Source organism: Tinamus guttatus, unplaced genomic scaffold (genome assembly GCF_059628265.1).
Source record: "Tinamus guttatus ecotype Peru unplaced genomic scaffold, ASM5962826v1 Tinamus_guttatus_pri_ptg000208l, whole genome shotgun sequence".
Taxonomy (NCBI): Eukaryota; Metazoa; Chordata; class Aves; order Tinamiformes; family Tinamidae; genus Tinamus; species Tinamus guttatus.
Genome location: NW_028288742.1, coordinates 5,137,899 through 5,158,323, shown reverse-complemented (window position 1 = coordinate 5,158,323; position 20,425 = coordinate 5,137,899). Strand labels below are relative to the sequence as shown.

Here is a 20,425-nt window from a genome sequence, read left to right as displayed (position 1 = left end):
ATCTTTTCATTAAGTTAATATTTTCAAACAATAATTCTGAATAAAAATCCAGCCTAAGGCTAAAGCAGACTTCAGAAACCTCAGGTTAACACTTTCCAAGCAAAGAAGAAAGCTCAAAAACATACCAGAAACTTCACAGAAAAGCCACTCACCTTGAGTGACCACACATGATCACAAACCCAGTCTGCTTAGTTTTACCATTAGTTCTTCATAGGCATTTTCTTAATTTATACAGCTTGACCCTACCTCATACAACTAAAATGCTTTCCACAATAGCATGCAATGTTCTGGATGAAAGTTATCAACAGAGATATCAAAATATCTCTGTTTTAAAATGAGGGAGTAGAAGCACGATGACAACATATCACTGATTTGTTACTTCTCGAAAAATACAAACAAACAAAAAGAACTTCTGGCAACTTTGTTGCTCCCGCATTTTTGAAATACTCCGCAGTTTAGATAAGAGGCTTATTTGTAAATTCTCTCAACAAAGCAGATACAGCTCTATAGGGGAGACAGCTCAAAATAATCACATACAGTAAAACAGGATTGCTCTAAAATTTCTATTTCCAACATTTACTAACTTCAGACGCATACTTGCTTGATTTTCTTTAACAAGAAAATCTTTACATTTACATTTTCCTTCTCCGTGTGAACCATTGTTTAAAATATCGTCTCCCCATGTAGCTTCTAGTCAACATAAGAACTAAAATACAAACTTTCCAGTTGGAAATAGAGTTTTCAAGATAATTTTAAGAAGGAAATTTCAAATTTTAGAAGGGAAGACCACCACTGGTGCGTTACCTGAATCATTGCGGAGGTAGGACGACATTGCTGGAATGAGGCAAGACTGACTGAGGAGCTCCAGGAGAACGGATGGGAGAGCGCTGCTGTTCTGTCCTCTGCCTTCATGGCTGCTCTGAGTCTCTCCATTTGATGTGCTCCCTGCAGGATTTATGTAACTAGCAAGAACCTGAAATACACACACACAAAAAATAACTAAAACCAATTTATTTCCATTTACTTTAGTTCGAAAGAACTTTGATTTTCCGTCCTCAAGGAAGGCTCCAAAATACTTCACTGGCTACTTTGTTAATCAAGTGTTGGTATTTGCTTCATCAGTCTCAAAGATATCTCAGAGTAAAATTCTATAAAGTTATTAGATCATGATTACAACTTTGGTTCACTATAAAATTAAACAACTTAACTATTTTGAATAACTTCAAGATTTCTACATAAAGTTTGTAAAAGCTGCTGGAGCTGCTCAAAACACAAGTTTGCCAGCTCACAACAACTGAAATGTAAAAGAAAGTGTAATGTACTTTGGAAGGGCCTTCAAGACAGATGAAACAAGAGCTGATGCAGAGCCTGACAGTTACTTGACAACACCTGGAGTGCACACTCTTACTTCAGGGAGCACAAACCAGTGTCCCCTCCATAAAGCAGGGGGAGTTACCTCAGATTTGCTCACCTGCTCTTCCCAATTCCCTGTTCTTGCTGAGCCACAAGCCCTTACCATGTGCTGTAAACGTATGACAGTGTACTTCCATGTGGCTGATTTGTGTGGTTAAACCCTCAAAGCAAGAAACTTCAAGGCTTGAAAGGCTGTATTATTTGCTCTCTTAGGGGCTATATGCTCCTTTTTTTTAGCCTCTTCTCCGTGCTTTCATCCCCTTTGCCCTAACCCCATTATCCATTTATCTGCTGCAATATCTTATCAGCACTCTACACAATACAATTTTCCTAAGCAACATTTCTGGAGAAGGGATAAGGGAAAGTGCTATACAACTGACTGATGTATTCAGCAAGGTGCTGAAGGGTTTTCTGCTTCTCCATCCGGCCGCTGACTGCCCAAAGCAAATGCCTACTTTCCTCATGATTCATGAAGGTTAATAGCTAAACCTCTGCATGGCATAATACAGAACACTGCCTGGAAGCCTCACCAGGAGTAACTCAGGTGTTCTGCTCTCCCTTTTGCTTAGGAAAATGGCTTTGGATTTTATTTGTTATGCTTTTGCAAGAGGCATGTCTCCTATAATCTACAGTGACCGGAATAACTGAGTGTACCAAAATGGTATCTTCTGTTGGGGAATGAGTTTCTTCAGAATTTCATCTCCTTTGTGCTCTAAACCAGCAGTGAGGTCAGCTGTGCTTTTGAGCTGACAGCTCAGACAGTTAAGATTTTGATGACTAGTTAAAACCTCATTTTCCCTACACTGGTCTAAGAAATGAGGAGTTGGTTGAATTTTGCAACTGGACTTGAAGACCTACAAGTGCAGGATGTTTTGCTCCCTATTATGAGGTATTTGGAAAGGATCAGACTTCCGTTAAGATGGAGATACTGGTGACAATACTGTCAGTTAAGTGACATAACAGGAATTTTACTTATAACATTTCATTATTTTGGCATAACACCACATTCTTGGTGTCACTTCAGTGACAACTATGGGCATTTTCTTAAAGTAGAACAAAAATATGTGAAAAATGAATAGATAAGATAATTTTGCAGACATAAAAAACAAAGTCTGTTCCCACATCTTTCTTCTCTAATGGGCCTGTTGACTGAATGCAGCTATCTTGACAAAAATGTATGATGTCTCCAGAAAAATATACTGGAATGCTTATTGGTTCACTAACTATTCAGAACTGTCACTGAAGCTTACCCATTCCAGACTTTTTAATGCAGTAGTCTAGTGAAGTTAAAACGAGCCTCTCTCAGAAAATGATCTGTACCATTTTTCATGTGGACAGCAGCTTGTAAGTCATCTTTTGCTGAAAATACCACAGTTACTGTGCTAGATGACTGAAGAAGTACAGGCTCTGTTTTTGCTACCCAAGACTAAAACTTCAAGTGTTTACCAACCAAAGCTTCATTATTACACACCTGTAAAAGGCAGGTGACATGCTCTTCTTCTAGCCTTTGCTTAGTCAAAGCTTGTTCAACATCCCATCCTGAAGCTGTGGAGCCCGTTCCAAAGCCTGTTCCCTTAGCCCAGTACAACTGCTGTTCTTCTGTCGATGCAGTGTTGTGTGTGCTTGACACCTGTGGCTAGAAAAAAAAAAAAAAACAGGTCACCACAATTCCATATTTCAGATCTTATTAGCCAGTTCTTAAATTCTTAATTCTTTAAATTTGCTCTCCAAAAGAATATCAGCTCAATTTAACAACTTTACAAACATCATCATCATTATCCAGCAGAACTGCATGCTGCAGACAGGAAACCCCTGCATAGACACGGAATTTCAATATAGGACAGGAGGCTATATTGTTGCAAGTGATTTTCAATTTGATTAGGACTGCAAGCCCATTTTATTGTCCTTAAAAATACTCTTACTTCTTAAGTCATGGTAGATATTAAAACAGTATCTCATCAGCATCATGCTAAATAACACAGTTCTGTAATTAGACCTAGTAATACCTAGACAAGCTTAGGAACATAACGAGATGAAGGGGATGGAAACATAAATATCATTTAAAGTATTTCTGTACGTGTCTGAGATGTTATGATGCTTAACAATGCACTGATTTTGAAATGTATTCCAAACAGACAAATTACATCTCTCTCTGACAGATGATTTCTGTAACACTGAAACACACACTTGGATTTCCTCTCCAGATAGTAAGGCAAAAATACTTCGTATTGAAGTGTTCTGGGAGATATTTCATCACTTTTTTTCTTAAGCTGCTTGGACAGCTTACTCCAATGGTTTGCATCATTGCACTTTACTAATAAAACTTAATACTCTCACATTTAGCGCTTATGAAATGATTTCAATATTTAAGTTAATTTCTAGCTTTGACCACACCATTTAACCTTTATTAAACAAAAGCTCTCTGATGAACCCCCTTTAACTAGTGCTTTCCTTATACGTATTTCAGGCCCTAGACATTTGACCTGATTTTCCAGTGGTGAGAACTTGCTGCTTTCGTTAGCATTACTCAGTAGCCATTAGGTTTACCAGAAAGTAGGTCACTTAAGTAGGTGACCAAATCTAATTTGTAAAATTTGATTCAAGGTTCTGAAAAGTTTCATTTTCTGTTCACATTTTCTTCAGTGCTTTTCAATAATATATTTGAAGGAACACAAAAATGATGTGCAGACAGACTGCAATGGCAAAAAAGGTATCACCTGTGAAGTACCATGTTGACAGGGCTTTGGAATCACCAATTCCAAATGCAATACACGTCAGCAATTAAACAGGAGTATGCTTATTCTCATGCAGATGTTACCACTCGTGCACATGCTGTATGTTTAACACTCAAGAGGATTATCATGAGCACTGACTTAAAGCACTTAAGGGAAAATTTTGCCTCAGAGATATATGCCTCAGTGCAGGCTGATGGACCTCTAGTTCAGGTTACCATCTCTCACCTAACATATATGAATGATGTGAAGACAACCTGTTCCAGGGAACATGATAAAACTGAAGCAGAAGAATTAACAGTTGCCCTTTTCCTAAAAAAGGCCAATAATGCTAAGATGTCAATGTGTCAGCAGCCTGATACCCAATTACGAGCAGGGTATCTCAGCTTCCTCTCAAATCTGACTAGCCAATAAAATGAATTAATTCAGTTTCACCTATTCCTTGCTCTTCCCCTCGTCAGGATCAGGAGCTGCTAAAATACAGACAGCCCTCCGTTCTGCAACCATTTAGCGATACTTAGCTACAAGGAACTGTTCTGTGCAACCCCTTGCCACAGATTTGTTACAGAGGGTAAGTTATTATTAAAAATAAGTGTGTATATATATATATATATATACACACATACACACACACACACATATACATTTTGAGCCAAGCGTCTGTCATGCAAAATTGGGAACTTATCATCCTCACAAATCAGTGGACAACACGCTCTTAGTAGTGGGTAGCAGAACGGTGGCAAGTACTCTGACGATGTTTAATTTTGGGGTTCACTAGGAGCCTAAATGCTATGGAAGATTATTTTTGTCTCAAGATCCCATTTCCTCATCTATTAAAAGGGGCTTAAAAATGATGCATTTATTCATTAATTCTTACAACTCATTTACACTTCTGAGGCATTTAAGAGGAAGCAATTTGTAGAATTTAGATGATGCACGCTAATTAAGGTAATGAGGTCACACCATCTAGCGAGGATTAAGAAAAAGAACAACCACCCACGGAGCATATGAGAAGGAGGGTCTTGTGAAGGAAACTGGCATGTTTTCAATTAAAAGATTACCCCCTAATACCTCACGGCAAGCCTGGCTTGTTGGGCAAATTTCTTGGTTCCTGTGTTAGCTGTATTAAAGGAAGGCAGAACTACTTCATCAAGTATTTTCTAACCACTTTTAATTCTCCATTCAAACGCCTGCTCCACAAAGATTAGGCTATGAAAGCAGCTGGATTTTCTTCCTTGTAGACAAGGCTGTCCCTACTCGGCGGCGGCCGTTCTCCCGCGGTTCAGCTCACCTCTGCCTGGTTGGGGCTGGAGTTGGGCACTCGGGGTGCGTGGTGGCTCAGAGCAGACAGGCAAGCGAGGATGAGGTGGATGGCCCCAATTTCCAGGGCCATGCGCCTAAGCAGCAGCCCATCGTCAGTAGTCAAGGGCGTAGAGCTGAACAGGCTGCGCAGCACGTGGAAGGGCAGAGTGGGGAGCACGTTGGCCGAAGGAGACTGCAGGATGTGACCTACGTTGAAGAAGGAAACATCGAAATCACTTTTTTTTTTTTTTTCTCCCTTCAATAGTTCAAGGCAGCCAGTTAATCTTTGCAATGATTTTTACATAATACATATAGAAATATACTTGGGGCTTCATAATATATACAGAAATATACTGTGGTCTTAAACATTCAGTTACAGCAAGAAGTTTTAATGTTAGCCATCTCTTAAGAAAAAAATCTTTTGGTAGGAAAAGACTATAGAGGAAAATGGCATTTTACATTCTCCTAAGACTCGTGTAAGAGCAAACACTATAAAATTTATGAAAATTTGATCTTCCATTCCCAGGGGAAAATTTACTTTGTTACCAATAGTGTGTAAAATTATGCATTTGGTCACACTTTAGGTCATACTTCTGAATGAAGAGAACAAAAGTGGTTCAAACTTCTCCCCCCACCCCTCCCAAATGTTACAACTAGGGCAAGTTAAAGAATGCACAGAATTCAGGTTGTGATGCTAATCAAGTTGAATACATGGTGAAATACTAACATAACTTAAAGCAGATGAGCTGCAATTTTGTATTGTGTACTGGAATTATTTTAAAATTGTATCCTCTTTGCATTAGGAGCAGAAAGTAATTACTTTTTTTCTAAAAGCATTTGTAGGCATCTAAAGTGCTTATTTTCATATTATGGGAGAAAGAGGAGGTGATTTTAGTTGTATGAAGAGATGTATTTCCAGCAGAAAAGGGAAATATTAAAGCATTACACAGGGATCTAATGCGGACTACAGAATTTACCAAACAGTCCATCTTGGGAAAAGATGGGGATATAAACTTTTGTAGTGCAAGGAATGAAGACACTGACTACTTCATCCAGCAAAACAAAGGCTAAGACAGAATACAATTCCTGTCAACAAATACATGAGAAAAAGAAGAGCTATTTAAGAGGAAGAACAATGCTGGCACAATAATAACTGGATGCCAATAATATTACAAACAGAAATCAGGCAATCAATCAAGACTCTTCATTCAAAGGTTTGTGTTGGTTGATTTCTTCATAAAATCAAAATAGAAAATAGTGCCTGCAACAGCAAGGAACTTGAATCACTCAAGGACATCAAAACCTGAGTGACTATATACGATCTGTCAGGCAATTACTATTCAAATGGGATTGGAGTAACCAGGCAGACATAGTTTTTGTTATCCAATTTATTGCTGTCTCCTATATTGTACCTAAATATAGGAGAAATAAAGAGATAAGCAGAAGGGACAGCAGGGAAAGCTCTCGGTACTAAGAGCTAACACATGTTGTCCACTATAAGTTGCTGAATAGAAACTAACTTCAGTTGAGTGCTGCATATTAAAAAAAAAGTATTCTTTTCAAGGACATGACAAAAGAAAAGCACTTATGGCACTTTTCACTGTTTCATTTTTTCCAATCACTTTAAGAAATAAAATTATTAGAAAAAAAATGCAGTCTTACAGGTCTGGTTGCAAAAACACTGGCTGTAAATCAGTATTACTTCTCTGCATCCGTTCATACATCTAAGAACGCCATTAGCCCTTTCTCCTTCTCTTTCTTCACATTATTAAGCTAAATTTCCATCCAAACTCTTTTGAACAAAATGCTCTTTGGAAAGTTCTCTCAACAGTTTACTTCTGCTGCAGCTATGCTCCTATGTGGATTATTTTGCATTTGGTTTCAGGAATATAAAGCTTTGCTCAATTAGATGAATGTCCTGAGCTGCTCAGATCATTCTGTCCAAGCACACTCTCATCTTGTCGGAGAGCCTTGGGCAAGGGCTGGAAGCAGTTATATTACAATTACTTTGACATCTAGATGAGAGCTCTGGAATACTGATGATCTCCCCGGAACTTTACCAGAAAGGATTCAATATTGAGACATAGTAGCAAGGATATTAGCAACACAGTTCTGTAAATTGCACAAAACTGACTGTAACTGTCCGCTAAAGCATTACACTGTAAATGATTTTAAATAAAGCAATTTAGCTGTGGTCTACAAAGAAACATAATAATCGCAGCACATACTTCCTTCACCATCATCTGTAACTCCCAACACCAATCTCAACAGACACTGAGCATGTTTCCGTTCTTTTAGCAGCACCTCAGCATAGCCAGGGAGGCGGAGAAATAAGCCAAAGGCAGCCAAAGAATGTGCAGGAATGGGAGACATAGTCTGAACTGTGGATTTGATGGGTGGAGGTTCTGCAGCGATAGTTTCTGGTGCTTCGTACACCAGCTCCCCCGACTGCTCAATGGTAACCCACTCGAACTGATCGCTGTCCTTCTGCTTTTCCTGCGCGGTCGACGTAACCACCGGAGTGCTCACCTTAAATCATAAAAACAAGCAACATCGGTGTAGTTAGTGAGGCAGGCACCTAGGCAGAATTTCCATTAAAATTGGGATGTAAGTAGCATGCAATCCTACTACAGAACACAATTTAAATGTTGCAGGAGATTCACCACCCTTTGCGGGTATAGGCACTGACTGAAATGCCTAAGAAGGGGACATGTGTTGCAATTCAAAACCATTCCAGGAAGTCTCACCTTCCTGGAATAGATGAGCATAATAAGCAAATGTTTTTCATCCATGAAAATGCTCAGTTAAAAGCTGTTTTGTCAATAGGGATGCACAGGAGATTACACTGAAATTAAAAATACACTTTATATACCTGCCACTTAAATAAAAATGGCTGTTTTTTTCTGAACATTTATCACAGTGAGAATAGAACTGGTTTATTTTTAATTCTGTATCAGAGAAGATCAATAAACCATAACTGCTTAAAAATTAAGACAACTTTTGGTTGTATAAGCAGTCTGGTAGAAACTCCTTTGTGTTCCTTTCTAGCTTTTGAGTATTGGGTGGATTTCACTATTAATCTGCTCTAACACCACAGTCTGTATTTCTGTTCAAGTTAGCACTGCACGGAGAACTGTTCAGCCAGGCATGGTGATGGGAATCACAATGGGATGGGGATATTTGTACAGTTCCCCAGAAAACATCTGTACATTCAGCTAAAACTAAGGTACAATGTCCAGGTCCCTCACTTAGTTAAACACTACAGAAGCATCAAGCTTTCATGCTATTCAGATGAACAGATGCAACTATTTTTAGGTTTTCAGATTTATTTTCACATCAGTACTTGTTTACGTAACCTAAAGCTTTGGCTCATGCTCCTTACTAGCTGTTCTGTGAAAAATTAACAACAGTCAAACGAGATCCCCTCGTGTGAGACGGCACCGCGGAGCGCAAGCTTCCCCTCTGAATTAGCGGCTGCAGCAACTGGAGGAAAAAGGAGGGAAGCTGCTTTAACTTGTAAAGACAAGAGCGTCGTGAGCTAGATTCTCCCCACCCTTCCTTCCTTCTAAACACCAATGAGCCAAACAACACAGGACATGCACTGACAAATTTAACAAAAACAGTGCACTTTCCTCACAGGGCGCAAGGCCGTGCTGCTTGACAGCCATATACAGCACTCGAGAGAAGGTTAGCTACCTAGTGGCTGCAGAAGTAACTGTTTCTCATCATTTTAAGATAAACTTTGCAAGAAGGTATGGTGTTACACTGATCATCTGCAGGTTTGAATGACAAAATTTTAATTCCTATTAAAACAGAGTGAATACTTCCATAAGCAAAGGTCATTATCAGCAAGTAACCTATTTCCACTTGGAAAAACATTCTTATAATCTCCTTTAGCCAACTGAAGTTGTTACCCAACTGATCGTGAAAGGCCTAAGATTCAATGGTAGCTAGAATGAACCATTTTGTTTTAAACAGCCCTAATATTTACATTACACTTTAGAGGACAGGGTAAGATTCATGTCTGGTCTGATGACTGCTGATGAGACAAATGCTTAGGCTGAAATTTCAACCAAGCCAAAGGGACAAATCAGAGCTACTGAGTGGAGCTGGTCTTGCTTCCTTGGAGCTGAATCAGCACCACTAACTGACCAGAAAACTGCTTTATTGATTCATAAAGTGAGAGGATGAAGGGCACGGTGGGGTGCGGGAAACGAGTGCAACGGGCTCAGCGAGCTCAGCCAAGGGGGCTGATGTGCACCAGAGCCATCGCGACCAGCAAGGTGATGGAATTGCCTTTTCAAAGAGTTTTTTCATCTATTCATTCTCTTCTGCCAAACCGGAAGCCTAATCCTGAGAAAAGGCAAGCCCAGAATAGGTGCCTTTCAGGCCAGAATTAGTCCCTACTTTCATATATTTTAATATACCTTTAAACAGCAGCTGTAAATATAATTCTGAAAAGAGCTGACTGAAGGGGAAAAATGCTTCCTACTAAGCCAGGAATGACCATATCAGCTACTTGTCTACTTTTTTTTTTCCCTCTGATTTCTTCTTCAAGCAAACGCTGGCAGAGCTTGACCCTGAATACCTCAAAATCCAAAGAAATAAGAGCCTTACAAGATGTTGGCCAAAGGTAAGACGTGTAGTACAGCACACAGTAAATGTGGAATGTCTTACTTGCCATGATTCTACATAAATTTTCTTATATCAAAGAATGATCAGTGGTGACTTTTTTGTAAGCTCTATCCCGTCAGCTCCCAAGCACATTTCCATTTTCTTTTCAACATTTGCTTGATCTGGTATTTTTTAATACCCTGAGGATAGAGCATTAAACACAAGAAAGGCTAGAATAGTATTTCTCAAGTCATCTTTCCTGTCTATGTTTAAAATCTTCTACAGTCTTCACATGGGATTTTTTTTTTATCTTGATGTCACTTACTGAAAGAAATGTAAGATGTAATGCTTGCATTAAGAAGATGCAGTTACATATTTTCAAAGAGAAATTACCACTAAAATAACCTAACCTGGAGAAGATTTAAGATGAAAAGTCCTTAAAGGACTTATTCAGAAACCCAAATTCCCAATTAGACGCCAAAATCATGTTTAGCTGCATTGATTCCAGTTTCCTACATGCTAGGCAAATAAGTAAGCAAATCTTAAAATACAGAGAACTTCTGATTCACAGAATCAGAAATATCTGGCCTAAACAAAGACAGAAGTTGAACGAAGGAACAAAGAAGCTGGATAATTTATAAGTCATAACCATGAATCTTCCATTTAGAATTATTTGTACTTGAAGTATTTTTCATGAATCACAGAATTATCAAATATTTGAATGCAAATTTTTATCTCAAAACATACAAACAAAAACAGACAAACAAACAAAAACACAGTTACAGAATATATCTTCCCAAGACTGCAGAAAAAGGAAGAAAAAGGGATCAAATGACTCGGTCATAAATCGCCTTTTGTTTGCTACAGGATTCTATGAATCAGTCTCCTTTTATGCAGAATACATGTTAGCTTGCTGGATTTCAAAATATAACAACTGCATACAAACACACTCCCTTAATTTTCACTTCTTAAAGAGGCTTGACATTAGACATCTAACATATCGTCAGAGAACTATTCTCTATAACATTTCATCAGTAACTAGCAAGTTCTTCCTGAATTGTACTGAATTGTCATTAGCCAAGGATACATATTAATTACCTGGGCCAAGCACAGGGTTACCATTCTAGCTATAGGTTAGCAGTTACGGAACTGAACAGTACACTTTACTCATGATTAATTTAATGTCAGAGGCAATAGCCATTTTTTTTTCTGTTAGGAAAAATACAGGCAAGTCAAGTTAGAATAGTTCAGTGATTATTTTTCCCTTTACAATACTGGTGGCTCTTGAACACAGAAGAATAGCCCAAGCACCTACTGCAGGCTAATGTCCTTGTTGACGCTTTTGTAAACTCTACCACTGGCCCAAAGGGAAACTCTACATGATCCACATGATTTGAGAACTGGATTTTACTTTACCAACACCGAGCAATTTATATGATAAGCAAGTGGGGCCTCGTGGAAGAGCCACTTTATGTTACTTCACCATCCTACCAAACCACCAGTTATCTCTTATGAATTAATAACAGCAGGGCCTGCACTAACACTGAATTCACACTCTTGTTCCACAGGAAGGATGCACCCACTCATATGGGAAAAACATTTGTTTTAGAAAAGGAAGAGGTAGGGGATTGTCTCAGCATGCTTTCCTACACTGTTTTTTTTTTTCACTCACTTGTTGAATCACATCAGGATAAAGCATAGGGAGTCTCTCTGCAATGAGGGCCAATCCACCCATTCCTGCAAAAACTTGCAGTGGAGACTGAATGGGACACGTTTCAAGAAGTGATTCATCCAGCACCGCATCCATACACTCATCACCAGGGCTGATTGCTTCATCTTCAGGGCAAGGTCCCAATAAATCTGCATGTTCTATAAAAACAGATGCAAACAGAAGTTAATACAACGTCATCAGCGTCATGTTTGTTTCCTCCTTCACCTGAAAATGAGCTTCAAATGTAGCAATTACTTCTTCCGCAGAACCTGAATCAAGAACCTGAAATGCATCAGTGCAAGGATTGCGATAAATAATTCATAGTTGAAGAAAGGAAGAATAATTTTACAAAAACTGGTCTGTGAAAATTTCTTAATTTCACCTTTCCCATCAGAAGCCCAGCCAAGCCTAAACCTGTAATTCTCATACTTCTTCTCTGAGTACAAAAATGCCCATGTTAAATCTGTTAAAAATTCTTTAATCCTATTCTTCTCTACAAAGAAAAGAACAAGACCTCTATTTTTAACCTTCTAATAGCCTCCCAGCTCATGACTAAGCACCTTAATATATTGCATATATTGTGCCATAGATTTAAGAAAAATCTCATTTTACACATTGATGCACACAAATGTTATATATAGAACCTTGCCATGATATATTTCACCAAAAAACAACCCTCTTTGCTCATTACTGTGGGCCAGCTTCACAGTGAATATTAAGTGTGTTTCATCTGAAGGGTTTATACTGCAGATAATATTTTTAGACACTGTAAGGCAATTCTCCTCAAACCTTTCACAGCATACTCATGTGAGAATTGCACACGGATGAGATGGTCCCAATATCTCTTCACTCTGAGATGTGAACCAACTCTTAACTCAGTCTGAAGGACTATGAGAAAACAGAAAAGCTCACCGACATTTCCAAAGCAGGAAAATATTTGTAAGAAAGACTCCAAACATATACTGCTGTTAAGAACATGGAAAGTTTCTGCTCTGTAAAGTTTTTTCCATGACCACAGATAGCAGCTCTAGAGGGTTTTGAACACGCTGGACTGCCTTCTATCAGTCAAATGAGGGACTGCACCGCGCTAGGCTGAACCGTATTTACAGTTCAACTGCTCGCGCCAACAGATCTGACCTCTGGAAAAGGCAGATTTTCTTGCTAAAAATATTTGAAAAGCTGCAAATCTCTCTGAAGAAGCAAAAGAAAAAAAGACAGGTGCATGTCAACATCAAAAATGCAACTAAGAAAATAAAAGGTGCTGTAAGAATATATATTAGTGAGTAAGGGCAGAGGTAGATCTATCTATTAGGGGTGCAAACTGCTAGTCCTCTCATCTAGCGAACGTTCTTGCAAGGAATTACACTTAACCTTACAGGCCTGGGCTTCTCCTTAGGTTGACTCACACAAACAGAACATTTTTGTCAAGTATAGCAGTAATAAATGCCATTCTCCAGACATCACATTTAGCTACAAAATCTATCCACCATGGCTCTTGGCAGTATTTTAAGCAGTAAGTGAAAAAACATTAATCTAGAAAAGCTTTAATAGAGCTCTAGAAAAACCTAACTGATGAGAGTCATGTCCATGATAGCTGTAAGATTTTCTTCTACTGAATGACAACTCAATAGATGTGCAATAACAAAGTCATTTTTGCAAAAGTATTAGTCTCAAATTCAATAAAGGAAGTCTAGCAATCCAATAAAACTTCTAGGAAGGCCTCTGTCTTCACATGGAACTCTATTAAACCAAACCTCAAATGATCGCTTTTAGTTTCATTAAAGCAACAGAAAAAAAGTCTTATAGGTTTGAATTTAAATAAACAACAACCACCACAACACAAAAGATAATAAAACTGTGTATGTAAGACAGAAGCCCCTCAATGTGAAAGATCTTATGCAGATCTTACCTTTTAAAGCCATTACATGCAATTGGAAAACACTTAGCTCAGACCAGCAGGCCAGCACATAGGTTTTTTGGCTGTTTTTCTTTTTTTTTTTTTTTTCTTTTCCCTTTTCTTCAACTCTACTCAATGTTTTCTAGAAATATACTTGCCCATCTAAAGAACACTTTTTAACCAGAAGCCTGTAATCAGTAAAGTAATCAGAGTAATCAAATGATTAACTTCCTGATTCCAAGCTGTGTCAGCAGCCAGGAAATCAGCAGACCACCTTAGCTTAATTTCAATTTTCATTCCTCCAATTCCTTCCGTAAACGAAGGATGTCAAAATACTTCAACCCGGACTCCCTGGATATAGTTGTCATCTCCCTCCACGAAAAAAAACAAAATCAAACCAAAACAAACAAAAAAACACAATATGTGCAGACTGTTTAGCAAACAATTAGAAAAACTTTAACAAGAAATGGATAATATTTAAAAGCACTAAAACGCATTAAATCTAAAATTATGAGATCTTCAGGGCATGAGAAGAATTCTCTTTAATAAAGAAGCATGGAAGTAATTGAGTTGCTGTAATTAAAATTTTGACAGGTTTCAGCAACAGACACAGCTTCAAACACATGGTTCTGCATTGCTTAGTCTGCAGGTAGTAGCATAAATACTAACCTCTAAGAACTGGTATACACATCAAGAAATAAGTTGTATGTATCTATCCAATCAATCATCATCATCATTCCTAACAATACAGTGAAGAAACAGGTGAAACAAGAACAACTATATTAGTAGATCTTATTGAACACAGTTTAAGACACAGGCTATGAATTCATCCACTATCAGAAAACTTAGCACTTGCCCTTTGGTGAACAATGCGAGAACACCACCCAAGAAAACATAAAATAATGGTACCTCTCACCAAGAAAAAAGAAAACACCATTTTTGTTCAAATTAAAAGCATATTAAAACAGAAGATACCCAAAAAAGTCAAAGTACTCACCCTTTTCTGTGTGCAGTCGTTTAAATGAGTCCGTTTTTGATAAGCTTGGATCTGAGATGACTTTGGAACCGAGCTTCACAGTCAAATCTATTGATCGGTAGCCTTGAGGGAGTTTACGGTCGTACAGCAGAGTTAGAAGCTGGGCAAGTGTCATTTCAGCTGCTAATGGTTGGCCTAAACAACAGTGGGATCAAGTCAAAGCAGAAAATTATGATTGGGTTATTTTAACATGGCTGTGCAGGTGCTGTTCATTACTTGTACCGCAGATGCCAAGTAGACTAAATAGTATTTGGCTCTACACCAAAGCCTTACTTTTAATATTCATTCCCTTGGGGAAAAGGGCCCCATCGGTTTGGAAGAGCTTATTGAAGAACCAGGCGAACATTCCCTAAGGCAGCTCTGTGCCAAAAGCTCAAGCACTTGGCAAAAGCAGTAAAAAGCAATGGCTGTAATTTGAGCATTTTAAGCATGTACTGCCTGCCCACTACTATTAAATGTTATTCCTTCATCATCCCTGGATTGTGGTAGCATAAAAGTGAGTGACCATAAGGTAAAATGGCCAAGTTGGAGAAAAAGAAAAAAAATCAATATTGTACTGGGTGAAAACAAATTAAATTAGAAGATTGCCTCTTTTTTTCGCTAGCTGCCTCCTTGCTTTTATAAAACAAAATAGATGTGAAACTCTTCTAAATAACATTAAAATATTTTATCCATATTCCTGTACTTATCCCCTTTTCTAAAGCTAAGAATTCCAGTCACACCAGTCCTCTTCTCTGTAGAAGAATTTCTTTATTGGTGAATGCTACCCTACTCTTGTTTTCCTGAAATAATAGTTCTGTAACAGGTAATGCTTCTTCACTAAAGTTTATTACTCCTGTGATCTGTGCCACAACTACAAATTTGTCACCAAACGAGGACAGCTTTTCCAGACAGCTGATAAATCCTGAGTACATACCTGCTCTACAGGAAAACATGACAAACTTAATCTTAAGATATGTTGTTTTTGAAGACACAGGTATTATAGAATTCACTCAAGAATGTTTCAGAATTGGCAAATCACGAGACAGCAATAGATGTTGGTCACCCACTCATGACATAACGGGGCAAAACGTTGGTTAATTTTGACTTGCAGCTCAAAAAAATGTGAGTTACCTCACAAAAAAAGCCCTTTTATTCCTCAGCTGAAGGGGAATATTTCCCGTAGATCTTGTTTAGCAACTCAACTTCAAGGAGGATCAGCATGATCGGTATTTTGATCAAGCTACAACAATGTTACAATATTCCACTTTCAGTTGAAAGCAATGACCAAGCACAATGGTACCCTACACAAGGCTGAACAGATATATACAGAGTCGATCAGCACTGCACCTACTTTCTAATGACATGCCAACTTTTGAGAAATACCACCAGAAATTAAAGTTAAAGTTAAAGTTACCTGGTAGAAGTTTATGATATAGGTGAAAGACTGGAACACTAATGGTCTTGCTGGAAGATTCTCCTCCTGAAGAAGAGGTTCCTACTTTATCTGCCATCACTCTTCCTCGCCTTGACGGTGGGCGTGGGGGAGTGGATGAAACAGCTCTTTTTGACTGAGATTTCAAACCTAGTATAAAAGTAAAAAAAAATCCATTTTATTCTTGTACTTAATAACTTCACTTAGCCAAGATGCAATGTACTGAACGTCTTCAATGCTAAGATAAAGATCCAAATTCTCAGCCCAGACGAATCAAATAAGATGAGAAGCATTCAGGTATACAACCCATTTGGATCTAATCCCACTATTGTTAAACACTTACAAGGTTGTGGATCCTCCTGGGCCCCAAACACAACTGTACTCAATCATATCATCCATAAAAACAAACAAACAAACAAACAAACCACTCCTCTGATTCTCCCTTAAACAGCAGGCACTAATAAGCACTATAATAAAATCTTTTAGTTTGGTTTTTCAGCTGAAGGCAAATAAGGGAAAAAGTTCCTGAACTTTTTCTGACAGATATTTCAGCACACTTCCTACTTGCCTGGTTTACCAAGGTGACTTCAGCTGCAGTTCTGATACCAGCACATACAATAAAATTACTTTTAAGGTTGCCCATGTCAAAACCTTTGAAGTACAAGAAAATTAAAAGGCAGCAGAGGTAGACAAAAATCTTATTGAGCTTGTGTAGCAAGACTGTCATATTTTGAATAGTTTAAGTTGACTTGCTCAAACTATACCACAATCATATACTTCCATGGAGGTGACAGACCAAATAAAAGGAAAAGTCAATGGGTAGGTGGCTCCATATACAAGGACTCACAGTGAATATGGCCTTATAAGCAGCCAAAAGAAGTTGCAATGTTAAGGACAGCCCCACCTGAAATGTTATACTGTACTGTTGATTTTATCTGTTCAGTAGAGACAAATTATAACACTCAGCACATCCTCTGATCATCTCAGTCTGCTACACTAGCTCTTCTCAGGAGATCAGGCCCCAAATGGCATTTCTAATCTCTATTAGTTTTACAAAAAAGGAACAAGTTAAACACTGGCTGGGTGAATCTCTGAGGATATTTAAACAGTACAAAATATAATATATGAAAACAGAAAGTCTATTTTTTTCTAAAAAGGGAATGAGGTATATCAGTCCTTATAGTCTGAGATAGGACTGGGATAACACATGGCTGGCTATGCTGTGCTATTTCTTCAATCTTGAAATAATTTTTTTTTTCTCCTGGTTTCTTTATTCATGTAACCCTTCACTTGAAGGGTTTTAGGTCTTATCAAAACATATCTACCCTGCTTAAGTGGCAGCTACCAGAAACACTTTTCCAGATAAAGATGCACCCTTTAGTGCATCTTATATTTACTAGATTGACTGCGTTGCTTTAGACACACGCAAAGATCAGTCAAATAACTGCTGTATTAAACACTTGAATTTGGAATTGTATCTACATCTAAAATCCTGAAATAAAAACCTTGAGAAACATTGGGGCCAGAAGTCAAAGGAAATCAGCATCTCTTCTTCATGCTTCATGAAGTGTAGATGAAATTGAGATAGCTCTATAAAAGCAGAGAGGTAGGATAGTTTCAAGTTCATTAATCTCACTCACATACTAGAACTTCAAACTGAAAGACTAATCATCTCTGCAGCCATCATCTGAACTGTAAAACCTTCTTGTACCGCTGTTGCAATGTTCAACTATAACCTCCCTAACATTTCTGGAGACAACAGGTTTACATGAATGATTTCCTCCACTTTTTAGAGTTAAAAACCTCCGTTTGCAGTTTCCAGGTGGAATAACATGGTTTTATACATACTATCCATCTGACAGATTCTAGCAGTTGTCATGCAAAGCATGAGAACCCTTTTATATCCCAAAACCACACCGTGGGAGTGGGTGATCAAATTCCAACATGCTAGCCACCACAAAGATATGGCACTTCAAAATTCTGTTATATGCATTAGCCATAGTATTCACAGCACACCACAGCTGTGCCCATTTAAGTATGATTTTTGAGCACATAATTCATCAGAAGGAGTGCTTCAAACAGCAAAGCTGTTGGTAACCAGCTAGCCAAGTAGCAAGACAGTTTTTACTCATCATCTTTAGTAAAAAAAAAAAAAAAAAAAAAAAAAAAGATTGATTGGTTGATATGTTTTTTGGGTTTTTTTTTGCATTTGATTTCAGAGAAATCATTTTTTCAGCAGATAGAATAAAAGACGTACCAGAAGCAACAACAACACTGTAATTGTCCTGAAATCCATTTTCTGCTTTAACTTTTTCTTTCTCTTCATAGTTCTTTTTTTCCTTATCTTCTTTCTGTTCATTAATCAATTTAGCTGTGATACTGGGTGTATCTATAGGGAGAAAAAAAAAAAAAAAAGAGATAAGAGAAAGACATTTCAAGATATCAAATAGATTTCATTGCCATTTTCTAGGCTGTTCACAAGGCATTCACTATTATATGCTATTTTACTGCCTTAAAGCTCTATCCTGGACAGTAATACTTTTATAAATATGTATAAATTAAGAATAAGGATAAGCCTGACAAAACGAAACAGGAAGAAACGCGCACACTTTCCTCTAACATGTTAAAAACGTTACAACTCTGAAAAGCTACGCGACAGGTCAAAAGTGCTCTTGTTAAAACACCAATGCAAACCAACAGAAAATGAGGAGGCACAAACAGACCAACGCAGCACACATACAACAACTTTTACACACAGTTTCTTTTGTGGACACCCATAAGCTTCTTCAAATAAATTCTTACATATAAACCTGGGCAACTAGTGTTATATACTGATTCAGTTCCAGAACTGGTGAGTATGCTTGTTGCTTTGAAACTGAAAGATGCTCAAAGCACATGGTACATCTGAAACTTGTGCCATTTGCTTACAAGATTACAACAATTCAACTATTTTGCTTAGTACAGACCACAAATACCAGGAAGTAACTACTATATCACGGATTGCTGATTACCTGCTAAGATACAACAAAGGCACTAAAATTGCCCAGTAAATTCCTATGTGCTTCTGAGCAAGTTCTTCCTTCCACAAAACCACAGCCTTAAGCCATAGCCATAGCAGCCTCAAGACCTACAAGTACAGTCCAGCTTCCTTAATTTCGTATCATCTATAATTGACTCACTGGAAGAGATATAGTTTGACCTGCTTGGAAATATACTGATGGCATATTTAAGAAAAAAAGTAAACCCGAGGAATAGCCTCCAAGACAGGATTTTCACAAGCTTGTATTACACAGCTCAGTCAGTAGTTTAAAGTTACGGTAAAACTTGTCTTTTTTTTTTTTTTTCTTTTAAATACCATTTTTCATCTGATCTCAATAGCAGCGAGTCCAAACAACACGAAAACTCCAGCAGTGCATCCTGAGGTTCCTACTTCTGTATAATTACAGCTCCAGTCCAAGCCATGATCCTTCCCCAGCCTTGGAGAGAAGGTTTATTCACAAACTTGGCAAAGGGAAAAACAGTCTTCAAAAGAGCATATTGCACACTGGAAATTCTCCTAGCCACAACCACTTGCAGTCAGCATGCAGAAGGGCAGGACAGCTAGGCAAGAAGCTCCTCATAGCTGTATTTTTTCTTTACTTGAACCTGGAACAAGTTAACCCAATGTAGAAAATAAGTTTATTGTGTTCATACTAGAAATTTGTCAGGAAGAGAAATGCAGGCCTTAAGGGCTGTGAATTGGGTAAATCCCATCTGGAGTTGACAGGATTTGGTGTATTTCTAGCAAACCAAGACTTTTCTCAATTTGATTTTGCTCAAAACCATAATGACCTATAGTCTAATCCTTAATAAAATAACCAATAAATACAAAAAATGACCCTAACGAAGACTCATCAATTTCAATAGATGTAAGCAAAATAAAACACAAGAGAAAAATTATATAACAGATTACTTGTTTAGAAGCTTTTTTGGGTAATTGGCAATTTTTTCAGAAGTAAACAGCAAGTCTCTGCTGCATATGTCTGCAGAGCAGCATTTCGTGCCAAGCAGATCAGTTGTACATGTGACAGGATGGATTAGAGAGAGAAATGTTTGCTTAGGTGACTTAAGTGCTATAGTTTTACAGAAAGAGCGGCTTAAAGCTGAGAAGCCAAGTGCTAACTTACATTCTTTTTGTCCTAGTTAGTTTAAAAGAAAACAGTTATGGCACTCTGCATTATTAACTTGTATGATCCATGAGGGAGGGCCAGCAAAAGTTTAGAGGCCTTTCTTGCCTTGCACAGGCCCCTTTCCCCTTCCCCTTCCA

At 38.0% G+C, this 20,425-nt stretch overlaps 1 protein-coding gene across 3 annotated transcripts in view; it reads right to left on the bottom strand.

Moving 5' to 3' along the window:
- The window catches only part of BIRC6 (baculoviral IAP repeat containing 6), a 172,290-nt gene that overhangs the window by 44,922 nt on the left and 106,943 nt on the right, over nucleotides 1-20,425 (bottom strand). For all 3 annotated transcript variants that reach the window (XM_088524187.1, XM_088524188.1, XM_088524189.1), the window contains exons 58-65: nucleotides 18,377-18,508; nucleotides 16,102-16,269; nucleotides 14,667-14,840; nucleotides 11,734-11,930; nucleotides 7,676-7,976; nucleotides 5,437-5,654; nucleotides 2,885-3,049; nucleotides 805-973 (exon numbers count right to left, since the gene is read on the bottom strand). In XM_088524187.1, coding sequence (XP_088380313.1) covers nucleotides 805-973; nucleotides 2,885-3,049; nucleotides 5,437-5,654; nucleotides 7,676-7,976; nucleotides 11,734-11,930; nucleotides 14,667-14,840; nucleotides 16,102-16,269; nucleotides 18,377-18,508 — 1,524 coding nt within the window. The remainder of the gene's footprint in view (nucleotides 1-804; nucleotides 974-2,884; nucleotides 3,050-5,436; nucleotides 5,655-7,675; nucleotides 7,977-11,733; nucleotides 11,931-14,666; nucleotides 14,841-16,101; nucleotides 16,270-18,376; nucleotides 18,509-20,425) is intronic.